The sequence below is a fragment of the Mytilus californianus genome, unplaced genomic scaffold (assembly GCF_021869535.1).
Source record: "Mytilus californianus isolate M0D057914Y unplaced genomic scaffold, xbMytCali1.0.p SCAF_1, whole genome shotgun sequence".
NCBI lineage: Eukaryota > Metazoa > Mollusca > Bivalvia > Mytilida > Mytilidae > Mytilus > Mytilus californianus.
Window position 1 is genome coordinate 72358937 of NW_026262581.1, and position 24469 is coordinate 72383405.

Consider the following 24469-nt stretch of genomic DNA (forward strand, 5'->3'; position numbering starts at 1 on the left):
AACAAGTTCAAAAATTAAGAAGAATAATTCTTTCGTATTTTCATATCTCTAGATATATTACAATAGACTTTAATTGCATTGTTCCATAGTAAAAAAAAGAATCGGTGAAACACCATTTATAATTTACTTTCAAGCTAACAGTTAATCTGATCACTCACTAAAAATAGCAATGAATATAAAAAAAAAATATTGGTATCATTGCGTTCTAATTCTTATTTATATAATTGTGTGTGTGTGTTTTGTTCTATTTTCTTGTCTTTGAGATTCATTCAAATAATTAACACTTTTTGACCAATGAGAGGCTGTGTATGTATAACATAACGATTCAATCAAAATTTCATTTAGATTTATTCCCCTATTGTAACTCGTTCTTGTCCAGTAATAAATCCCTTGAACGAGTTTGAAAAGGGAAATAAATTTGTCATACTTTTCATGAATTAAGATTTAGTTTTGTAAATGGAACCCGTTCTTAACTGTAGAAGCCGTACTTGCCAAAATACGCTTTTCAAATAATCAAATCTCATATAGTTAGTGTTCTTTCTCATTTTTATCGTTCTTGTCCAGTAATTTCATTCTTGAGTAATACGAATGTTAAAAAAATCCGCATTTATTAGGATTTATCTTTCTCATTAAAGTTGTTCTTGTCTAGCTGTAATACAAGCCTTGAACGAATTCCAATGTGAAAATAAATTCTAAAAAATTAAATTGTCTCCGTTTTCTGAAAATTATCATATTTGGGTATTATTTCTAAATAATTTGTAAGTAAACGAAATCCGTTCGAACCACGACTAAGTCTTCGTGCACAGAGTTTGAAGTGCCAAAACCCCCAAAACTTGCTCGTAAGCCAAACCAAAGGAAAAGACCAAGACAGCACGTACGCAGCCAAGATATTAGACTTAGCAAATCATATAAATAAATACTGATCTGTCTTATTAAGGTTAAGTTCTAAATATTGTCATTGAAAATATAGGACCAGTTCATAATTTCAATAAATTTGTTATCTATATCAAGGCTGTGAAGATCTTGAATAAATTTTGAACATTCATGAAAAAGGTTATATCGAATATCGTCATAAAGTGTGCATTCCATAAGGAAATGTTTTTCAGTCTCTACACTGCAACTTTCACAAAACTTAATAACATCGTGTTATTCATTTTAAACGTAACACAGTACTAACAACACAATTCATAAACAACAATAAAGATAATCCAATCAATTTTGTTGATTGGATAATTCACGGCTCAGTATAGTTGTGTAATTAGTGACACGTGCCCTCATTATTTCATAAGAATTAACATATCTATCTAAGTTCGATTTCAAGTTGTACCAAAATTTAACTCTTAAATAAGCAGCGTGTAACAAATATATCCATCCATCCTGTGTGCAAATACGATGACTATAAAGGGTCCTGAGTGCACATTGTATGTCCTGAGTGCACTCAGGAGGTCCTGAGCGGTGTTTAGACGTACCCATCTTAGACGTTTTGTTTATCTAAAAGGGCTTTCCTTTGTCTCTTTCGGGTATTTTCTATGGGCCGGGAAATTCTCAAAACTTCATTATCCCGTCGAAAATACTAAAAAAAGTCCTAAGTCTTATAATGGGAATTTTTAAAAAGTATTATTTGCAATGTTGTATTTACGATGCACGTTTTTTTTCATATAGATATATACATAATAACTCTAAATATTAGAACAACAATGTTAAATCTGTAAATTTTCTCCGCCTGGATTGATGGGTGCGTAATGTCCAGTGGCAAATATTTCATACATTCTGAACGAAAACAAATGATCAAAAAATTAGATAAGGTTACAAATTAAGGCAGATCCAAAAGGGGGGGGGGGGGGGGGGTTCTGGGGTTGGAACACCCTTTTTTTTACGATCAATGCTTTTGAATGGGGACATATGGTTTGAACCACCCCTTCAGTTTATCATGGGTTAAGAACCCCCTTTTTAAAAATGGTCGATCCGCCCCTCTTTGAAATGTAACAATTTATAAATAATTTTTTTATCTTATTAAATATTAAGTTGAATTATAAAAATCGATGAGTTTTATAATTTGACAACACTCATTGATACATGTATCGGAAATACACTAAAAGATATACGAAAATTAATTTATTTACGACATTGAATGTTAAGTAAAATTGCCGACCAATCCTTATACATTTTAATTTTCATATATCCATTTTAAATGCCATTCTTAATAAAATGGATTTACGAATCGTGTGTTAAGTGCTGATCGTTCATTCGTCAATGAATCATTCACCGTGCGTGTATCGTGCGTTCATCATTCATCATTCACCGTGCGTGTATCGTGCGTTCATCATTCATCATTCACCGTGCGTGTATCGTGGATTCATCATTCATCATTAATTTTTCGTTAATCCTCCGTGTAACGCTCATCGCTCATCGTGCGTGAATCATGGATCGTGCATTCACCGTGCGTGTATCGTCCGTGCGTGTATCGTCCGTGTGGTCAGCTTGACTTTTAGAAGGTCTGTAGTCAGGTCCCGGTAAAGTAAGGTGAAAATTTAAAAAATGTACTGTAATTCAAAACATCTACGTGCATCTAACTCTTTATCTTTGATAAGCTTTGAATTTCTAAAATTATACACGGAACTATATGACCATTGATTATCTTTTTATAGGAGGAAGATTATAAATATTACAAGTTCACGCAATCGATTGACTAGTTTCTATCCCCCATCGTTGTAGTGTCCCTGAAAATGACAACCGATACGAGCGAAAGATTTGAGAAGAAAATTGTAAATAATAATGGTAAAAAATTATACTGTCGTTACTGGAACGAAGAACAACAAGCAGACAATAGTTCAACTAGGTAATGTGCTCATTTAGAATGAAAGTAGTGAAGAAGACGTAGATTCATTTTAACTTTTACCAGAGACATATAATACAAGAGATTCGCAACTCGGCGAAATCCCGTAATAACACGCGGCCACTAGTTAAACCTCGCGAGATCTCCTTAGGTAATAAAGTCATTAATAAAAGTATTAAAAGTACTCGAAGTAAGGACGAATGTTTAAGCATAACATAAACTGTTTCAGTGTTAAATTTATCATAATTAATTAGATATAATTTGAGTACATATATAATTATTTATTTTAATGTAATTTTGATTTTAGATTTGTATTATTGAAAAAGAGACATAATTTGATATTGTATATAAAAAAAAACTGATATTAAATAATTAACACTTGATAAATTGTGTCAGAGTTCATTTTATTTGATAGTTACATAATGGGTTTCTATTGAATATACACCTGTCTCGGAGACATAATTTCACAGTGTGACATGTATATTAGGTTTGAATTATTCGATGACCAGGTAAATCACGAACATGTTATAAATAATGAGTTTTAATTGACACCTTGTAAACAAGAAGTTGTCACACCACAGGTGTCCACACTCTTTCCAAAAATACAATTCACAAAATGTATAATTAATTAATATGGAAAAAAACTTAATTTATTTGTTAATTAATTGTTAATCATGATAGGCTTTGTTTTTTATTCTTGATATTTATAAATTATTAAAATTTTATTTATTTTTATATTCCTCATTTATTGGGCTTTCATTGAGTTTTTTTTCTGTAGGATTGTCGGTAAATGTTTGATTTCTAAGTGTTGTTTGACAGTTTTATCAAAAAGGCTTGCATTGAGTTGTTTTTTTAAATGATTGTCGGTAAATTTATGGTTTCTTCATGTTCGAAGTGTGTATTGAGAATTAATATTTAAGAAAATTACAATTAATTTCTCATTTGAATAAAGCTTCATTCATGTGCACGCAATATGGAAAATTCCGATTTTATTTCGTGGGATGACAATCTTAATTTCGTGGGATGACAATCTTAATATTACGACTTAGATATACTCCTAGTTGAATAAACTGATAACGAACTCTTTGTTGATAGTGAAAAGGACGAAAACATAAGCGAGAGACCCACCAACAAAAACAATTGACAATACTGCATACATAGATGGATATGTGTGTCCTCGAAGCAACAAAACATCTATAAAAAAACACAGGTCATACATCAAAGCAACACGGAAGACACTATTTAAAAAGTATTTTATAACCTTGTTTCCACGAGACAATCATTTGTAGTGGTTTTTGTCTTTTAATCATTTGTAGCGGTTTTTGTCTTTTTATTCTCGGGTAAAGAGATGGCAATTTAAAAGTAAGATTGTTTATGTGTATACATATACAAATCCTTAGTGTAAATAAAATCTTTTATTATCAAATATATATATATATATATATATATAAAAGTCTAAATTGAAAACAACGTTCAAACCTATGATTGCGTTGGATAAAAACCGCAATTTTTATACGTGTGCATGTAAAACAAATTTCTTGGTAGAGGGGTCTAAATAAAGCACAAACAACAATTTCCAAAAGACCAAAAAAAGTGAAAAAGTCTATTTTAACAAAACGCATTTGACTAACAGGTCGAACAACTGATGTTCTTAAACCCTGCTGACTGCCATTGGCGATTGCCAAATAAATTGATCACCAGATCTAACAAAATGGATCTTAATATTAATTAAATACCAAACAGAAAACAATAAACTTATGGAAAAGATGATATACCACAAACATATATATATATATCTTTTGCAGTCACCATTGAAATTAATGTCCTCAATACGATTTTAATTTAAAAATGAATTAGGTTCATGTTTTGAACGAGAAGCGTAGTCTGAAACGACAGCAGATGCATATGAAGCTCATTCATAATATTACGACCAGCAGAAGGTTTTCTTTACTAGGAAAATTTTACTCCTTTTGTAAATTTACTGCATTCGTTCATCTTTGGCACCCTAAAAAGAAGAAAAAAAAAACAATAACTTCAGAATAGGAGAAAATAAACAACTTTGCTATAAACAGAATGAAAAATGAATAAAATGTCTAACAAAATGCAGGCTATAAATTTCATAGTGCACAAAAAAGAAGGACTGATTTAAGGAAATTTGTCCATGAACAATTTCAATATTTAGCCAGTTTAATAAAAAATTTCGGGTATCAATCAGAAAAAATCGCCACATTGTTGTTTCAAATTTTACGAAAATAGTCTTATTTTCAGTCACGAAACAACATTTGGGAGTACTATTGGCCCATAAAATTATATATTTATTAGCATATTTTCAAGTTTTAAGAAAACAATTGGGAGATCAAATGGTTTCTACGGCAATAGGTGAAGTAAAATGGGCCGAGTTTTAACTTTGTTTGTATTTGATTAATCTCATCATTAGAACACATCTTATCAATAAAAAATTATTAGAATAAGTTTTTTGTAACTTTTAAATATACTTGCATGCTTTAGCTGTGAAAGGTATCGGCATTATCCATTAGAAAAATCGTGAGGCGTAGAACCTTTTACACAACAATACGGGTTATTACCCATAAATCCATCGGATTAATCGGCTTTCCGGTGGCCACGTCATTTCATTGGCTGTTATATAGACTCTACTAGAGTTGCGAATCTCTTGTATTATATGTCTCTGCTTTTACTTTACTTTAGTCTGTACTGTTCCGCCTATATCAGACGACCCACTTTTCAGTGAGATTTCTAATCCAATACACTATAATATTTACGTTTTTACACATTACCACCACGCCTATTTACACACGAGAATATGTACATCCAATGATATATACACGTACGAAACTGGGACTCATTTCATTTGACCTGTTAAAGTTCATTATTAAGCTCCATTTCGAATTAACACTGTCCCTGATGAACACTTTATATTCCTTATCACACTGAAGAGTATATGTATTACACACTAGTTTGGATTTGATGCAGGCATGCAATGTGGAGTAAGGTTCAGATCAACAAGTATTCCAAATAGGATGAATGCTTCCAAATTCTGCATCTTTGAGGTTCAAGAGACATGAGAGATTAAGAGATGATTTGATAACAATCAGGTTTTCTGTAATTGCTGTTTCGGCTGATATTGCTTGATCTGTACATGTATTGGTAATAGTTCATTGAAGCAACTGCTTTTTTCACAGCAGGATGAATGCAAATAGTTTAACTCCTGCAGCCCATCCATGGCTGATTTCAAGGCTTCCACAGATTTGATTCAGACCACTTCCTGTTTTACATTGTAAAATATGTAGATGATTCCAGTATTCTATTAGTGTGTGTTTCCTCTAGTAACAGTTAGGCTTTTAGAGTTTTTACACATTTAACTGTCACAAAGGTTTGATGTGTCACAGTTTTTGAATGTTTTAAGTTTTACTTCATTTTCTAGGTCTTTGCAATTGTTTATTGACAAATTGATCTGCTAGAACCACCTTGCACAACATCACCAGTCTGAGTCTTAAGTATTTTCTTCTACTTTCAACATGTTCAAGCATTGTCAAGCATGTCAAGTGTGGGTGGTTTTACATGTTAAACCTCCACTGCCATTGTGTTGATACATTTTACATCCTTCATCTCTGCTTTGTATTTTTTTGTAATAATCTGGAGGCCCAGGTATGAATTGTTGTGCACTCCTCCAAGATAAGGTTGTCCAAGGTGTTATAGTTTGAGGTTTTCTGGCTATGCTCTATATCTGTTATCTTCAAAATACTGCTCATTTACAAGCCTCCTGCAGGTAATTTTGAAGGCTTTGTGCAGTTACTTAACATCTGTGCACAGTAGATTCCTTTGCTTAGTTGTTGAGATGACAGGTTGAACTAAAAAAAAATTGTTTAGGCATGTTTTGAACTCCCAAAACTTGAGAATTTAAGGGATTGCAAAAAAAATTTACTTGTAAAATTTTTGGAAAAGATTACACATGGATTAAAGGGAGATTATTCAAACCTTGAAAATAAAATGAAAATCTTCAAATTTACTTATCATGCTTATATACAAGTAAATATTACTTACATCTTGAAATAAATAAACATGACTTGTATGAGTATTACATGCCCCTGACCATGCTGACCATGTGACTGACTTATGGAGGAGTTTTTGGACTTTGACAATTTTCAGCTTTTGTAGCATAATGATATCTTGGTACTGCTATATGTGAGAGATACCAACTAATTTGAGCCTGTTGTTACAAAATATGCAATGTCACTTCCTCAAACAAGATATTTGTTTCTGCCTAGGTAATTCTTTTATGTAGACATGGTAGAGTAGGGCTTAGATATTCATGATATTTCTTATATTGTATATGATCAAACATATTTATTAAATGACATGTTTACCTTGTAGGGGACTTGTATTCATTTGTCATGGAGCAGCAGAACATTGCCTATATTACACAGAACTTGCCATGTACTTGATAGAAAATGGATTCTATGTTTTTGCACATGATCATGGTAAACTTTAACTGTTCAGTTATAAGACCCCGTACTGGGGAAGCTAAAGCAGACTGATGGATTATACATTGTCTGTCAGCCTATTTAAATTTTTTCTGTTATCATGTTCTTGCTGGCGCAACACCCAAAGAAAACTTGTTATAGGTTTCGTTTTCTACACTAACATGACTAACTCACCTCAAAAACTTATTTACATATATCCAGGCTTGAATCATATCACAATTGATAATTAAAAAAGAGGCAGAAGATACCACAGTGAAAATCAAAGCTCACAAGGTGAAGCGTGATCGATAAAATCATGGCAAAAAATGAAAAACAACAAAAAAAGAAACATAAAATTGAGAATGGAAACGGGGAATGTGTCAAAGAGACAACAACCCGATCATAGAGCAGACAACAGCCGAAGGCCACCAATGGGTCTTCAATGCAACGAGATACTCCTGTACCCGGAGGCGTCCTTCAGCCGGCCCCCAAACAAACGTATACCAGTCCAGCGACAACGGACGCCACACCAAACTCCAAATTATACACAAGAAACTAAAATTAAAAATAATACAAGACTAACAAAGGTAGTCTACAAAACACTAAATAATAAATAAAGTCTGAGCAAAGGAACCACACAAAAAGTATTGGGATGATCTCAGGTGCTCAGGAAGGGTAAGCACATCTGAAATTACATTCTGTTACAAAATGTTCTCAGAACAAAATGGAGGCCTTGTACATAAATGATATAGATTTTGAATCCTTTGTGAGTTTCTTCCTTTCTGGCAAAAATCTGTAAGACAATTCATTAATTCAAACCTGGCCCAAATAACACAAGATTTGATTCTGTCTTTTTTCTAAAGTTATTTGTAAAATCTTTCATTATTTTAAATATTTCTTTGATTATATGCTTATTGTTAAATTAACATGATCAATGTCTGTATTAATAACAATTCTAGTTTGATATTTAGTATCTTTTGAAAAAGCGTTAAATAACTTTATAAAACTGAAGATGTCTTAATTACATTAATTTATGAAACAATATTTGGGTTTTAACTTCTTACAGTTTTTACTTTGACTATTTGTTACAGTTGGTCATGGACAGAGTGAAGGAGATAGAGTTCATGTAGAGACTTTTGACACATATGTAAATGATGTATTCCAGCATGTGGATGAAGTGAAGAAAAACTTTCCTGACAATACTCCTATCTTTATTATTGGTCATTCTATGGTAATTATTAACTATATACTCAGTATAAATTACCAAAATGGCCAGATCTAGTAAAAAGATTTTTAGCAAATGTGTATTTATCACCTGATTGGTTACTCATGTGTTACTAGTATATTTTTCTTCAGACATGCATCTAGATATTGAAATTCCATATACAAAACCCATAGCACTTTAAGATTTGTAGTTTGATCTCATGGGCAATCACAACGTTGATTTTTATGTTCCCGCTGTGGTGGAGGGGGCATTTAGCGTAACCCTTGTCTGTCCGTCTGTCTTATACGTCCATATGTCGGTACTTCCCAAAATAAGTTTCTGTTCCCTAACTTTAGTTTGCCTCAACCAATTGTTATGGAACTTGTACATAATGCTTATTAACACAAAACACAGATCAAGTTCGAATTTGAACATTCTTGAGTTATGTCTCTTTATAACTTTATATAAAAGCAGGGCTTCATTTATTAATATCTAAAACTTAGCAGTCTAATCTATTGTATTAAAATTTCAATTTTCTCGTTTCCTTTATTCTGTATAATAATATTTATTTATTAAAGCTTGAAGCTTACAATTCAAAATAAATAACAAGTCATGTGATGAGGGAAAAATAATCACATCAAAGAAAAATCTATCTTATTTTAAGTATATTCTCTATCATAACACATCATTAATTCATCTTTTTCCTTTTTATGTAGGGAGGGACCATTTCTGTTTTATGTGGACTAGAGAGACCAGATTACTTTAATGGTGTAATATTAATTGGCCCAGCACTCATTCCAAGTCCTGATGCAGCATCTCCAGTTAAGGTGAGTATTTTTGAAGATTAAGGCATTTGAGGATGTCTGTGGTTCTGATTATTTTAAGGATCTACTATCGATTATACAAGTAATTTCAAAGAATTCAATGATGCAACATAATTGTCTGGAGTTTTTGGTAATGTTTATTAAGAAACGTACCATTTATCTACATTGTCTTCATTAAACAGTTCATTGAGAAAGACAACTAGTGTAGCATATATGTCAAATTTGGTTTGATAATGCCCCATTATATGAAGAAGACCCTTTTATTTTTATGTCATTTGGTCAAAATTCAAAAGTCAAGGTCACAATAACAATTGATAGACTGAAATAAGAGAAAAGTTTGATTTAAAGATGATATCTTTTTAACCATTTGTCCAACATTCACCAAACTGGCATGTAGCTTGTGAATGGTTTTGAAAAAAGAAACAAGACCCTTATTGATTTTTTGTTAGTAGGTCAAAGATAAAAGTTTCATTTACTGGACAATATTATTTAGCAATAACTCATATCTTTACCAATCTCAGCATTTGTCTTATTTTTGTTAATTGGTCAGTGATGGTCACAATATTTAACATATTACCCACACCCACTCCCTCTCCCCCCAAATTATAAGACCACAAAAAAGTTGAAAAAAGTTGTGTTGTGTTCTGCATTTAACATCTGCCATTATTTTTCATCTCAAAAATTTTATCTGCATTATTCTTTTCAGATTTTCTTAGGCAAAATAGCAGCTAAAGTCCTTCCACAACTTTGTGTCATAAAGCTTGATTCAAAAGACTTGTCAAGAGATTCTGCTGTGGTAAACTCACCATGTTGTACATATTCAACTAATCTGACTGATATTTGCTTTATTACTGTAAACCAACTTATTTTCATGAAATTTGCGAGTAGAAAAAATAATGCGAATATTAATCTTCACAATTATGTCAAATTAGATCTTTTATTATATTAATACACTAACAAAGTTAAAAAATTGTGAAAAATCAATTGCTGCGAAATCGACTAGAATGGAATCAATGCGAAAAAAATATCCATGAAAATAGTTGGTTTACAGTATTACTAACTTGCTTTTCAAAAGCTAGTTGTTGCTTTAGATTTTCGTTGTTGTTGATTTTGGCTAAGAATATATAAGTGTTTCGTGCTTCATTAAGATTGGAATAAAAGTAACTTTTTGTAAGTGTATTGAGATAGATATGTTTACATAATTAAAAGTCAAATACTTGTAAAAAAAAATCAATCTCTTTCTGAAATAGATGTTCCAAAGGGCCAGAATCTCTTACATGTCAATTCTTTACCATGAATGCATGGGGATCATTCAAGTCAGCTCATCGGAGATTTAAAATGTAAAATTTCAAAGGAAAAATCTTTTTAATGTACAGTGTAATAGTCATTAAAATTTATCAATTCTTTTATAGTGCTTAATCTCATTATTTGAAAGTTATGATGTCATGATAGTAAAATTAATTATATTTATCTTCTAACTTGCTTCATAATTTTTATTCAGATTTTCTTAGACCATAAAAATAGCTATACTGCTTCCACAACTTTGTGTTATATTAACAATTAATTCAAATATCAAGGAATTCACTTATGATATTAGAGAAGATATTGCATTTTTATAAAATTTTGCGGTCGTATATTGGTATGACGTTGGCGTCGTCGTCATCATCGTCCGAAGACACATTGGTTTTCGCACTCTAACTTTAGTTTAAGTGAATGGATCTCTATGAAATTTTACCGTAAGGTTCAATACCACAAAAGGAAGGTTGGGATTGATTTTGGGGGTTATGGTACCAACAGTTAAGGAATTAGGGGCCAAAAAAGGGGCCAAAAATAAGCATTTTTGTAACTTCCAGACATAACTTGTGTGTTAGTGTTTGGATCTCTCTGACATTGTACCACAAGGTTCCATATCACAAAGGGAATGCTGGGATTGATTTTGGGGGTAATTGCCTCAAAATTTTAGGAAGTAGGGGCCAAAAAAGGGGCAAAAAACAAGCATTTTTCTAGTTTCATGATAATAACTTGTGTGTAAGTGTATGGATCTTTCTGAAATTGTACTACAAGGTTCCATATCACAAAGGAGAAAGCTGGAGTTGAGTTTGGGGGTAATTGCCTCAAAATTTTAGGAAGTAGGGGCCAAAAAGGGGCAAAAAACAAGCATTTTTCTAGTTTCAGGACAATAACTTGTGTGTAAGTGTAAAGATCTTTATGAAATTGTACTACAAGGTTCCATATCACAAAGGGAAAGCTGGGTTTGAGTTTGGGGGTAATTGCCCTAAATGTTTAGGAATTTGGGGCCTAAAAACAAGCATGTTTCTAGTTTCCAGACAATAACTTGTGTTCAAGTGTATGGATCTCTCTGAAATTGTACTGCAAGGTACCATACCACAAAGGGAAGGCTGGGATTGAGTTTGGGGGTGATGAATCATAAGGGGTTCAAAAAATGTGGGGAAGGGATTTTTTTTTTCTTTAAAATTTTCCATTTTAAATTGGTTATTTCTGATTTATATATAAAAGCAAATAATAATGATATGGTTTGAATAGGTAAATTTAAAATTTTTAAGTTCTTAGACCACATTCATTCTGTGTCAGAAACCTATGCTGTGTCAAATATTTAATCACAATCCAAATTCAGTGCTGTATCAAGCTTGAATGTTGTGTCCATACTTGCCCCAACTGTTCAGGGTTTGACCTCTGCGGTCGTATCAAGCTGCGCCCATCGAGCATTTTATTATATCTGTATTTCTGGGTGTTTGTAACATGTACTTTATGTTATATTTATAAGTAATATGCATGTTTAATATTAATGTCTTTCTCTTGCACTTACTTTTCATGTTGTTTTATTAAATTTCTTTATTATACTAACATTTTTGTTTAAGCACTGTTGTTTGAGGTAACTTCAAAGTGGAATAATCAACTGTATAGAAGGTAAAATGTACCTAATATCTTTATAAATTCATGTTAATATTAATTTTTTTTAGACATATTTTGATTACTAGGAACTGCTGTAAAAAATGTGCATTGAAATATGCATTTGATTAGGAAATAAGGTTCTGACCTACTTAAAATCATGTGGTGCAACATGATTTGAAAAAAAAGCAATAACAAGACAGATCAAACTTGCTCCTTTAATTCCGAAACTATAATAGAAGTCTCAATTTAACATGTTAAATGTGAAAATAAAGAGATGTAGTACTTTAAAGGCCTGTCATGAATTGAATAAGACAGCCCAGCTAGGCGTAATAAGTTTTATTATGATAGATTACTCTGGAATAGAAAAATAATAAAAAATTGTTACAGAGTGTCATTTTACAATGCAAGTTGAGTATGTTTTGTTATATATTGGTTTAAAGGTATAGGTAAAAAAAAATTGAGACAAGTGCCTGTGCTTGTCTTACCAAATAGGATATTTTTGAAAAACGATTGAATGAACTCACCATATCTTTTTTTTTCTAGATATAAAACTCTGAATAAGATTTAGAAAATATATGTGCTAGTGAAATTAGTTGCATTTATGTCTAGAATACTATTTTCAACATTTTGCAGTTACTCTTTACTGTTCAGCCATTATTAATTTGAGGTCTATAGATAGTCAATAATCATTTTATCAAAAATCTAAATTTTATATGTGGTATTTGATAATGTATCATTTCTTTTTTGAGTTGTGAACAGAATACTTGATTTGAGTTGATGTTGATCATTTCCGTCACTTGACTTCATTTCGCTATATTTTACGTCTGTCCGAGAACTTTTACTATTAGACCTCAAAAACATCATTTAATTACTTGAACAAAATTCAGAAATTAATCGTCATAATTCATATTATTTATAAATAAAGTTATGCAACCAAACATCATTAAAAAAAAAAGATTTTTAATAATTTCATTTTGAAGATTTATAGACTCAAAGTATGCACTCTCTTGTATTTCTACATGATTATGGTTTTATTGTATATTAACAATTAATGAGAAATATCCACAGGACACTATTTTTCTTAAAATTATATTTCATTGAGTAACAAAAATATGTATAAAATCATTATTTATTTTATTTCATATAACAATTTGCTGTTATTTTTATCTGTGTACAATAACATTCACAGTTATATTTCTGTCTTGTTAAAATTCATTGTGATAGTCATTATGATATTTGAAATTGCCATCTGTTGATATTTAAAAAATAAAAAACGTTTATTAATGGATTTGAATTTCAGAATACTTATTTCAAAATTTGTTCTTGTTATCTTTATTTTTCTTATTTGTTATAAAACGTGAGTTATTTTTTAAAGTATAAAGGAAAGCAATGTGTAAATTTGCTGTCCATTTTGTTTAGGTTAAAAAATATGATGATGATCCATTGGTCTGGCATCATGGTCTGAAGGCAAGGTAAATATTGAATAAATTGTAAAGGTCAAATTTATGGCTTTGGTCTTCTTTGACCACTTTTTAAGTGAGAAATTAAATTTGATTCTCACATTATTTTGCCTATGTCAAATAACTACAAAGTTTTGACAGAGCTTTCTATAATGATTAATGTCATTAACTTTGTTGTGATAATGCGAAGCCAAACATATGTAAAGACTTGCTGGTTTTGGAGTAAATCATTGTGAATCAGGATGATTGTTGGTGACAGGAAGTAATAACATACTGATTTATGTATATATTTCAGAGTGCATCACCCACAATCCCCAGTATGCAGTGTGAAATTGACCCCACTTCTCAACTCCTTGAGTGATTATTAACTGAATCACTGTGTTTGTAATGCACAATGTCATAATTATACCCCATGGAATAAAGTTCTTTAGTGTATAAAGTTTTTGACCCATCTGTCCGCCTGTCTGTCTATCTGTCCATCCATCCGTCAGTCAGTCCTGTTCTTGTCATTGCAACTTCTCTGAAACAAAACAACAGAATTTCATGAAACTTTGTTGATAATAAGGACATACTATGTAGATGTGCATATCAACAGGAAATTATGATTCAACTTTTTTTCTAGGAGTTATGCCCCTTTGAACTTAGAATTTTGGCCTAAATATACTGTGCCAAAAGTTTGTCATCGCAACTCCTCTAAAACCAAACAAAAGAATTTAATGAAACTTTGTAGATAAATAGGACATACTATGTAGATGTGCATATCAACAGGACATTATGATTCAACTTTTTTTCTAGGAGTTATGCCCCTTTGAACTTAGAATTTTGACCTAAATATACTACTGCAATAGTTTTTCATTGCAATTCCTCTGAAACCACTCAACCGAATTTGAACAGAAACTTTGTAGATAATAAGGATGTCATAATATGTAGATGTGCATATCCTCAAGAAATTTTTATCAGTTGACTTTAGTAAGAGTTATGAGTCTTTGAACTTAGGAATCTGGTGAGATTTTGTTTGCCCTGTGACAATGTGGAGGCCTGGTGTATGCGAGCGTGCTCACAAAGGTTCTTTAATTTTCCTATATTATAAGTTACATTGTGATTACCAAGTTTAGGTGTAAAAATATTAAATTGGACTTCTGAAGTTTTCATGGTTATTAAGCAATAAATAAAGTGTAATTGTTAATTGAAGGCAGACAACTTAAAGTTGATCATGTAATTACATGTATAGTATATATATGTATTGTAAATTCAGAAATGAATGCATGTATTGATAATTGCAAATCCTTGACCACTGTCAAAAATGTGAAATCTAATTAATGCGATTGAAAAATGTTTTTGAAGAATAATCACTACTGAAATAATAAATGCGAGTTTTATTATTACGAACTTGATACTGATTCATTTTTCGCATTAATAAAGACATCCCAATAATTTCCCAATCTACAGAACATGAACTGTTTTAACTTGTAGTATAAAGATAAAAATGTGTTATGATTGCCAATGAGTCAACTCTCAGTCAGAGACCAAATGATGTAGAAGATAGTAACTATAGGTCACCATACGGCCTTCAACAATGAGTAAAACCCATATCTCATTTAGATATATATAATTAAATAGCTGCATCAGAACACCTTTGTTTCTCTCTAAATCTATAGATGAAGCTGATATCTAGTAAACACTAATAAATTATCGAATACTGTAAATTCAGAAATTATTGTGTGCATTTATTATTGCGGTTTTTATCATTTTAGACCAAAATGCAATTATCATTTTTGCGATACTAAGAAAAATTCCGCTTCATTCATATAAAAAAATCCAAAATGTGAGTTTAAATTATTACGATCACAACCCTGTCTCATTTTTCGCAATAATAAAAACATCAAAATAATTTCCAAATTGACAGTAATATTAATAGATAATGCTTTTACTGATTACTTGTGTTGTAGATGGGGAGTCAGCTTCTTAAAAGCTATGGACACAATTAAGGAAAAACAATCTACGATCGAGGGGCCCTTCCTTACACTTCATGGTGATGAGGACAAACTTTGTGACGTAGAAGGTTCCAAAAAGTTTTATGCACTTGCTAAAAGTACAGATAAAGAAATTAAGGTATGGTAGAAATAAAATATTTCAGTTTATAAATTGACTTATAATAAGTCAATGGTATTTGGTATGCAGTTGTATTAGCATTGGCACATCTCATTTCCATGGAGATTGTTTAACCATGTACCTTCAGTCATGGTTCATCGACTTTGAATATTTGCATAACTTACATGTTAAAAGTATTGCTATTTTAATTATCAAAATTACAAAAAGGCGAGACATATCTCTGTGATAACAGTTTATTTACTTGGGGAGTTACAACCTGCGGTTAAGGATGTATGCACCTCTTGTTTTTGAATTTTTTTGCCAGACATTCAGAATCCTCTAGTTTTATCCATGTAGTGCCATTAAAAATCTTTACCCACTTACCCCTACATTTCTTTACATAATTTGATTACATATAGTTTAAAATGTCATCTATGAAAATCTTATAAAATCCTTGTTATTTTTTCATAGTTTTTGAAAGAAAAACGGTACCAATGTTAAATGTATGAAAAATCTAGATAGAATCATTTCCCGCCAAATTTTCAATGGCTTATATCTCGAAAACAAGCACACAGACTCTTCATTTTTTTTCTGCTTTTTAAGGTCCTTTATTTATATACTATCAATTTATTACAGTCTTTTTAAAAGCTTGTTATTTTGTGTGGAAATTTTTTAGCTAAAATTTTCTCAAAAGTTTACATAGTAATTAGTAGCTAATTTCAAAGCATTGCCCAAGACAGATGATAATAAACAATTGTTTACATTTATTAGTTTATAACTGATTGTATGAAATATTTCACCAAGCTGTCCGCACACGTTACCCTGGTGCTATCCAAAAATCCTGGGGAGAACACTGGTTTATGACAGCACAAGGATAGTTGTAAACATATAGTTATAACCATACTTCACTTGTACATTGATGAAATCAATTATTTTCTACTTTATGTTTTAATTTGAGTTATTGCTCTTTGTCAGTTCTGAAAATTGCTAATATAAAACAGACATCAAATTTCCTGCCATTATTGAAATCAAACTTGACACTATTACTATCCACTAATCCTAGGTCAGCATACAAACGTTTCATAACTGACTTGTGTACCTTTATTACAGTTATTGAATATAAAAAGTGAGAAATTGGATAAGGGTGAAAAATTACTAATTCTGTAAATATTTGACTTGGTAATATAATTATTGCTTGGAAGACTATTTTAAATTTTGTGAGAGAATGAGATCATTTGAATAAGGGCTATTCCATTAAAATGTATGTGGGAGGGTAGGAAGTGAAGTTTAATTATTGAATATGGGTCATTGGTCTTTTTTCAGTATGCGTCTATAACCATTATGCAAAATTATCTAAAAATTGGTTCTTGGTTGTAGGGATATTTTGAAAGTCCATTCCTACCCTCCAACATACATTTTAATGGAATAGCCCTAAATGGGGATCTTCTAAATATTTGCAGATATTGTTAAAAAAATATCACCTAAGGGTGTATATTTTGATCTTTGTTTTTATTTCATATTTTCATTTTAGGTATACAAAGGACATTATCATCAGCTGCACAACGAATTAGAAGAAGACAAAAAAGTGGTATTGGAAGACATAAAGAACTGGTTGATAAAAAGATCGTAATTTATTTGAATGAAATATAATTACCATTTCAAATTTTTGGTCTGAATATGAAATGAAATAGAGTAACTAGCATAAATTATGTAAAAACATAGGAATATGATATAATGCTAGAATTTAAAACATTATTTAACAGAGGAATATTTGTAAATATTTAAGTTTACATTTTTTTATTAATTTATATTATCTAATCTTCACATTCCATCATATGTTTTTTGATGATTTTAATTTGAACTTTTTTTGTAACGGGTCCAAATTATACAATTATATTTTATTTGTATTTATTACAAGAGAGAAATATATCACAAACATTTATGCATATAAATTGAATATGGGTCTGTTTTTATTAATTTATTTTTGTATATTATTTCTCACAAACGACTGTTTTATTACGCCTGACATAGATGGGACGTATTATGGTATATTGATGCCCGTCCCTATGTTTCTCTGTATGTCTTTTCTTCCACATATATAAAAAATCTAATGAAGGCTTTGATCAAGTTTCATGAAACTTGTATGGAATATTTTAATTGTTGAAGATAGCTCCCTTTATATTCATTTTTTTTTTTTTGCTTCATAGTTCTAGGGTTATGGGACTTCATCTGTCAGAATTAAGTAAATTTTTCACATATCACACACCAATTCTGAGTATGAGGATGCTCAGATTTTATTTGTTTGTCTTTCCAGAGGTATGGAATTTTAACAGCCAGATTAAAGGCAATGTTACGCAATAGCTTAAGTGTGCTTGGATAAATTTTCTTTAAACTTTACACCATGGTTGGGATTGGTGCTCCCATTAAATTTAAAAAAATGTGTATATACTTTTCCTGAGTTATGAAACTTTGACCATCAATATTGAAGGCTATTTAAAAAACCTAAGGGCATAGCATCTAGTTTTTATATTCCATTAAATCAGATATACTTTGAAGAATTTCTTTTCATTATCATTGAGTGTCAAAGAGTAGCACTCAGGGGCGAAATAGTGGTGGTAGAGGGGGCAAGGGGGCAGTTGCCTTCCCTCTTTTTGGCAAGGAAAAAAATGTTGAAAATTTTGTTTGTGTGTTAGTTTCAGAAGTTTACACCCTTTTCAGTCTACTCCTACACCACCTCCACTATATTTACTGTAATACCTTCCTACAAAAATGTAGTTTTTGTACATTATTAATAATTGATATAGAAAAACATTAGCATACGCCTCCCATGTTTTGTTTATATAGTGATTTTAATAAATTGTAAACAAGATGACTGTATTATATATAAACATGAAAGTTACATTATCAATCATGTTTAAAATTTATGACACTATTTTTTTAGTTAATATTTTTGTTGTTAATAATTATTAATTAGATATAGCTCTTTAGTATATTTGTTTTTCAAAACTTGTTTATTAATTAATAGCTAGAAATTACTAAATAACATAATTACATAATCTTGTAGTTTTGTATTTAATATTTTTTACTAGGGGAAAAACTTGTCTTTTGTTTAAAGAAAGAAAAACACTTAGAAATAAGAAATGATTTTAAAGATGAAGTTAAAGTAATACAAGTTTCGTACAAAGTTGTAATTTTTCCAAGCTTCTTGATTGATTAGACATATCCTCAAGTATGCATGAATATTTTGGAAAAACTTTGCTCATTCTTGTTGTAATAGTACACATTTTTTATCTTGTGTATATGTATCATGCAAAATTTTTGTAACATAATGCATATTTTGAACTTAAGGATCTTTGCTTCTCTGTTTCAAAATAACAAGCTTTTTCAAAGACTTTTATAAATTGAAAGTATATAAATAAGGGAACTTAAAAAGCAGAAAAAAATGTCTGAGTCCTTGTTTTGGGGATATAAACAATTGAAAATTTGGCGGGAAATGATTATCTCTAGATTTTTTGTACATTTAACACTGGTACTGTTTTTCTTTCAAAAACTATGAAAAAATAAGGATTTTATAAGATTTTCAAAAATGGCTTTTTTTAACAATGTGTAATAAAATTATGATAAGAAAAGTAGGGGTAAGCAGGCAAAAATTTTAATGGCACTACATGGATAAAACTAGAGGATTCCGAATATCTGACAAAAAGTCAAAAACAAGAGTGTCGAACATCCTTAAATACTATTTCTCTTAAAAACCACTCAAATTTTACATATGACATTTCTAATTGTGAATGGATGCGGGTATTTTTATTGTTACTTTCATGTTGAGCAGGTGTACATAGTCTTCAACACTTACCCTAGGGTAGTGCTCCACTATTAATGGAGGAAAATACAAGAAACTGAATTAAACTGTAAAGCTTAAATAATGAACAAAAAGAGATGTAGAAATATATCAGTGAGACAGCAACATAACAACACAAAAAAAATCTCATCAAAAGGTCAAAAAAGTCTTCCACAAAAAACATGTTTATAAACAGTGCTTGTCAATATGTCTTTTGTTGTTCAAAAAGTCATTTTGACATTCTAATGTTTAGGTCTGTAGAGTGTAGTAGGTAAAACCTAAATAGGCAAGAGAACATCATGAGGGCTTTAGCCCAAGGGGAATAACCCTTAGCAGGGTTGACAATTTTGGATATCTCCCAACTCTTAGGGTCGTAACTTTTTTATTATACCGTACAAATATTGGCACACAATTTGGCCTCTCATTCAGTGAATAATACAGTTATTCATGGGACGGTTCAATTTGTTGAGGTTATTCACAGGCCCTGCCGAGTTGGACAAAAACATCCAAATTAATTCACACCACATGATCTTTTATTAGCCAATAGATTTATTCAATTATACTGTGAGGTATAATAATAAACTAAATTTTGATCAAATGTTTTAAGTTTTTTGCTTTATGGTCTTGAATTAATTATTGATTAAGAAGTGCTATATTTTAATTGGATCATGCCATTCTTGTCAGAAAAGTGTAGAATTATAATTTATTTATTCACTAATATGAAACTACTAATCAAAAGTTTATATTTTTTATATTTTCTTTGTTTATATTATTATTAATATTTTAGAAATTAAATATAGACTGATGGATTTTTTTCATATTTAATATTGTATACTAGATGTTTTGTATCTTTTAGTTTTATTGTTAAAAATACATTTGCCAAAATCGTCTGACTTGTCTGGCCTACCAATATTTAATCAATACTGGGAAGTTGAACTTGGTGACCACTGGAAATAGAAAGTTGAACTTGGGTGACTACTAAAGCTGGAAAGTTGAAACCTTTTGGCTGGACATTCAGTCCTGCAAGTGTAGACATTCAGAATAAAAATAAAAGATAGATCATCATACATAGTGTTAAATTTATAATTTCTTATGGTCAGGCGGGGCCATGGTTTGTGTCTTACAGACAGCAAAACAATTTCAAGTTGTACTTCAGCATCACTGTTTGTCAGTTCTATAGTATGTGGCAGAGCAGAGGGGGGGAAGTGGGGGACACATCCATATCTAGTTATTATATGTAATACTATATCTGTAATATAATGAAATTGTAGTTTGAAATAACCATGAAGAGGTGTCTCCATAACAATGCATTCCTTTATAATTGTGTTGTGATTTATAAATATTTTCTATCATCTAAAGAAATATAATTATTGTAATATTAAATGATTTTTTTTAACTGAGACCTCTTATTTTGACTAAAGGGCTAGTGTGAGTTGTTGCATCTTTTTTTGTTTATAAATATCATTACCTCAGAAAGCTTAATGTTAATTGGACCAAAGATGGCTTGAAGGGTCTTACAGGGGACGTTCTTTTCTTTGTTTTGTATAGACAAACCATAATGAATTCTGCTACAAATGTACTAAAAAAACCCTATTTCAGTCTTAATTAAGTTTGGTAACTCTGAATGAAACTGGTTTGGGTTTACATAGAAATAAGAAGATGTGGTATGAGTGCCAATAAGACAACTCTCCATCCAAGTCAAAATGTGTAAAAAGTAAACAATTATAGGTCAAAGTACGGCCTTCAACACAGAGCCTTGGCTCACACCGAACAGCAAGCTATAAAGGACCCCAAAATGACTAGTGTAATACAATTCAAACAGGAAAACCAAAGGTCTAATCTATATAAAAAACAAGAAACACTTAAGAACCACATCAACAAATGATAACCACTGAAACAGGTTCCTGACTTAGGACAGGTGCAAACAAATGCAGCTGATTACATGTATGTATAATTGACATATCACTAGAGTGAAAATTGTTTAGAAACAAAATAAAAATCATAGCAAAAATAAATTGGTTTACACCTGCATAGAGCTTTACATGTTATCATGTGTTTTCCTATGATATTCCTTTACCTTTTGAAGCAGTCCAGTGAAGAGTTATTTTTGTTGATGATTTAGGATATTCCCAGTACTAGCACTATTATACTTATTGATTGCAATGTTTTGTTTTTCTTATTCCTAGAAAAGCCATGACAAGCCTTTTTTGGAAAATGACGCTATCAGCGGCATGTTTCCGATACCATTGACCAGAACTAACGGAAGTTGATTATGCCTCCGCCTACCGCACTCGGTTTCATATTTACTATTTTACATACTATTACTAACTGGAATCTGCTTGTATTACGCTACACTCGAACAAAGTGTTGTAGTCGGACGGGAACCAGTTTACATACGTTATTTTATTTACCAAAAGATATCTTGACCTGTCCATATGTTTTTTTGTTATTAAATGGTATTTGGAGCTATCCCTTTGTTATATTTTTCATATTTATTCGAGCTTTCACTTTTATGCACATGTCATACAATCGTAAACAATCGGTATGTATACATGATAAATAGATCCGTTTTGTTATGGTGTTGGACTTTTTACCCTCCAATTATCAGCAATCGCTAGACAAAATAGTTCTCCTAAATAATGTCAGCCTTTCATGCCATTTCAACTTTACAATCATTAAAAAAGTAATAATCGGAATCATTTTGATATCCATTGGATAGAAACTGGTCTTTATCCAGATTTACGAAGATTTCAATAATCGGAAATTAGTAATACGGTTATACCCACGCGGTGCGTATGAATCTTTGTTTACAGAGTTATAGCAGCAGATTCTGTAACTGTATCATTATTAATTAACTACACTGTTATTGTACTTAATATGATGAAAACTGCATATGCAATATAAGATGTCAACTCGGCCAATACAGATTTTTTTTCCGTATTGGCCGAGTTCTGATCCGGCCAAAACAGGATTTCGGAACGTCTCTAGTTTTTAGATCGTAAGTCAGGATAAACTCAAACTGAAAGTTTTTATTTACTCACCATAAACAAGCTGAAACGTTCAGTATGGCATATATTTTAGGTTAAAGACGGTCCCATTCATTTGAAAAGCATTTTGAAAGTAGACGATGGAATTATTTCAGGTTTGGGGAACGAGTAAATTATCACAAAGTTCATTTCTTGACGACCTCATAATTTCATCATGTCGATGGTACAAATCGATTTTTACTGTTTACTTTCGCTTCTCATGTTTTGTAAACGGTCTTTTATTTTTAAACCCGAACCAGGCATATGCATTCTGTTATTGCGCAAATCTTCGTTCTTTGGTCAATTGGCTTATGGATAGTTGTATCAATTTCAACTCTTACATTATTTTTTTTAAAATATATTTGCATTACACATGCAATGGCAGTACCTTTCCAATTACTATTTATGTGTTGTGTCTAAATTAAAGTTGTAACACTTTATAGTGACTGGAAAGGGTAGTAGAATTCATCAGATGAGAACAGGCTGAAGATACATGGAAAAGGCACCAAATCATTAGATATTGCATCTTATAAAAAGAAATTGAGATTTGGATAGTTCCACTTCAAGGTAAAAATGTTTATCTCTTGTGAAATGAAATAAAAAAATATTGTAACACTGTAGTTAATTAATAAAGATACTATTACATGTATTTCTGTATTGGCCTTATTGTTGGTCCTCGGCCAGCAGTACACCAAGACATGGACCAATAACAAGGACAATACAGAAATACTTATACAATAATATTATAGAATGACAGTATGGTTCAATAGCGGGAATCAGCCCCTCAACTACTTTTTACATAAATATTAACTTCTGGCTTCAACTCCTTGTTCGTCTTGTCTGGAGATCTTGTTGTAGTTCCAGTTAGGCAAGCATTTTAGAGACGTATCCCGTCCATCCTCTCTTGACTTGTAATTTCTGGTGATAGATTTTGCCGCTTGACGTTGTATCCTTTCAAGCTTGTTTTTTTTTGTTACCGTGTAGGGGTCCAATACTATGGCTCCATATTAAATTGTAAGATCCATTCCTAAAGGTCTAGATCATTGTTCTAATCTGACACAAATTTCAATAACTGGAATGCTACCCAAGTTGAATATATGGTGACTTACTAGAACAGCATTATCACTATTGAAATTGTGTTTAATACCATGATTGTTCAATGTCATTAACTTAAATGGAGACAGACATTTGACCTGAAAGGTGGTGTGGGAGTGCAAAATCAAAAACTAACTGACTATGATATATGGTTAAAGAATGAATATCAATTACATGGGTCAACATGGTCAAGGGCAGAGTTGTTATGAAATAACAATATGGCAGAGAAGTGGTTTCAAGTTTCATATAAAGCGACCTGACTGACATGAAATAAAAAATCAAAGGAGTATCCCTATTTGTCTAATCTTCAAGGTGAAATAAAACTAGTAAAACAATATTATACTATTGTCTAAATCTACAGAAATATAATTTGCTTCAAGTAACAGAAATAACTAGGTCACTAGTAACTTATTTAATGAGTATATGTATGTGGGGTATAAGAGCTTGATAACAACAGGCTCTTCATAATCATTTGGTTTGAAAAGGATACTAGTAGTCTATATTCTTGATTTAGAAAAATGTAATTGCAAGACAAAAATCATATTATTTAGAATACTTTAGATCATTCAGGTAGTCTTTATTTATATGTACAAAAGAACAGCCAGTAGTCATTGGATATTGTAGATCATTCAAATAGTCTTTACCTATTTATTAGTACAAAAGAACAGCCAGTAGTCATTGGATATTGTAGATCATTCTGG

At 31.1% G+C, this 24469-nt stretch overlaps 1 protein-coding gene across 1 annotated transcript; it reads left to right on the top strand.

The window, feature by feature from the left end:
- The first annotated feature begins 2680 nt into the window (after positions 1-2680).
- On the top strand, positions 2681-21047 carry LOC127723720 (monoglyceride lipase-like). Its single transcript, XM_052230473.1, has 8 exons — positions 2681-2839; positions 7229-7335; positions 8409-8548; positions 9238-9348; positions 10052-10141; positions 13678-13730; positions 15668-15830; positions 17341-21047. The coding sequence occupies exons 1-8, from the start codon at positions 2727-2729 to the stop codon at positions 17437-17439; spliced, it is 876 nt and encodes a 291-aa protein (XP_052086433.1). The 5' UTR covers positions 2681-2726; the 3' UTR covers positions 17440-21047.
- Positions 21048-24469: the final 3422 nt, after the last annotated feature.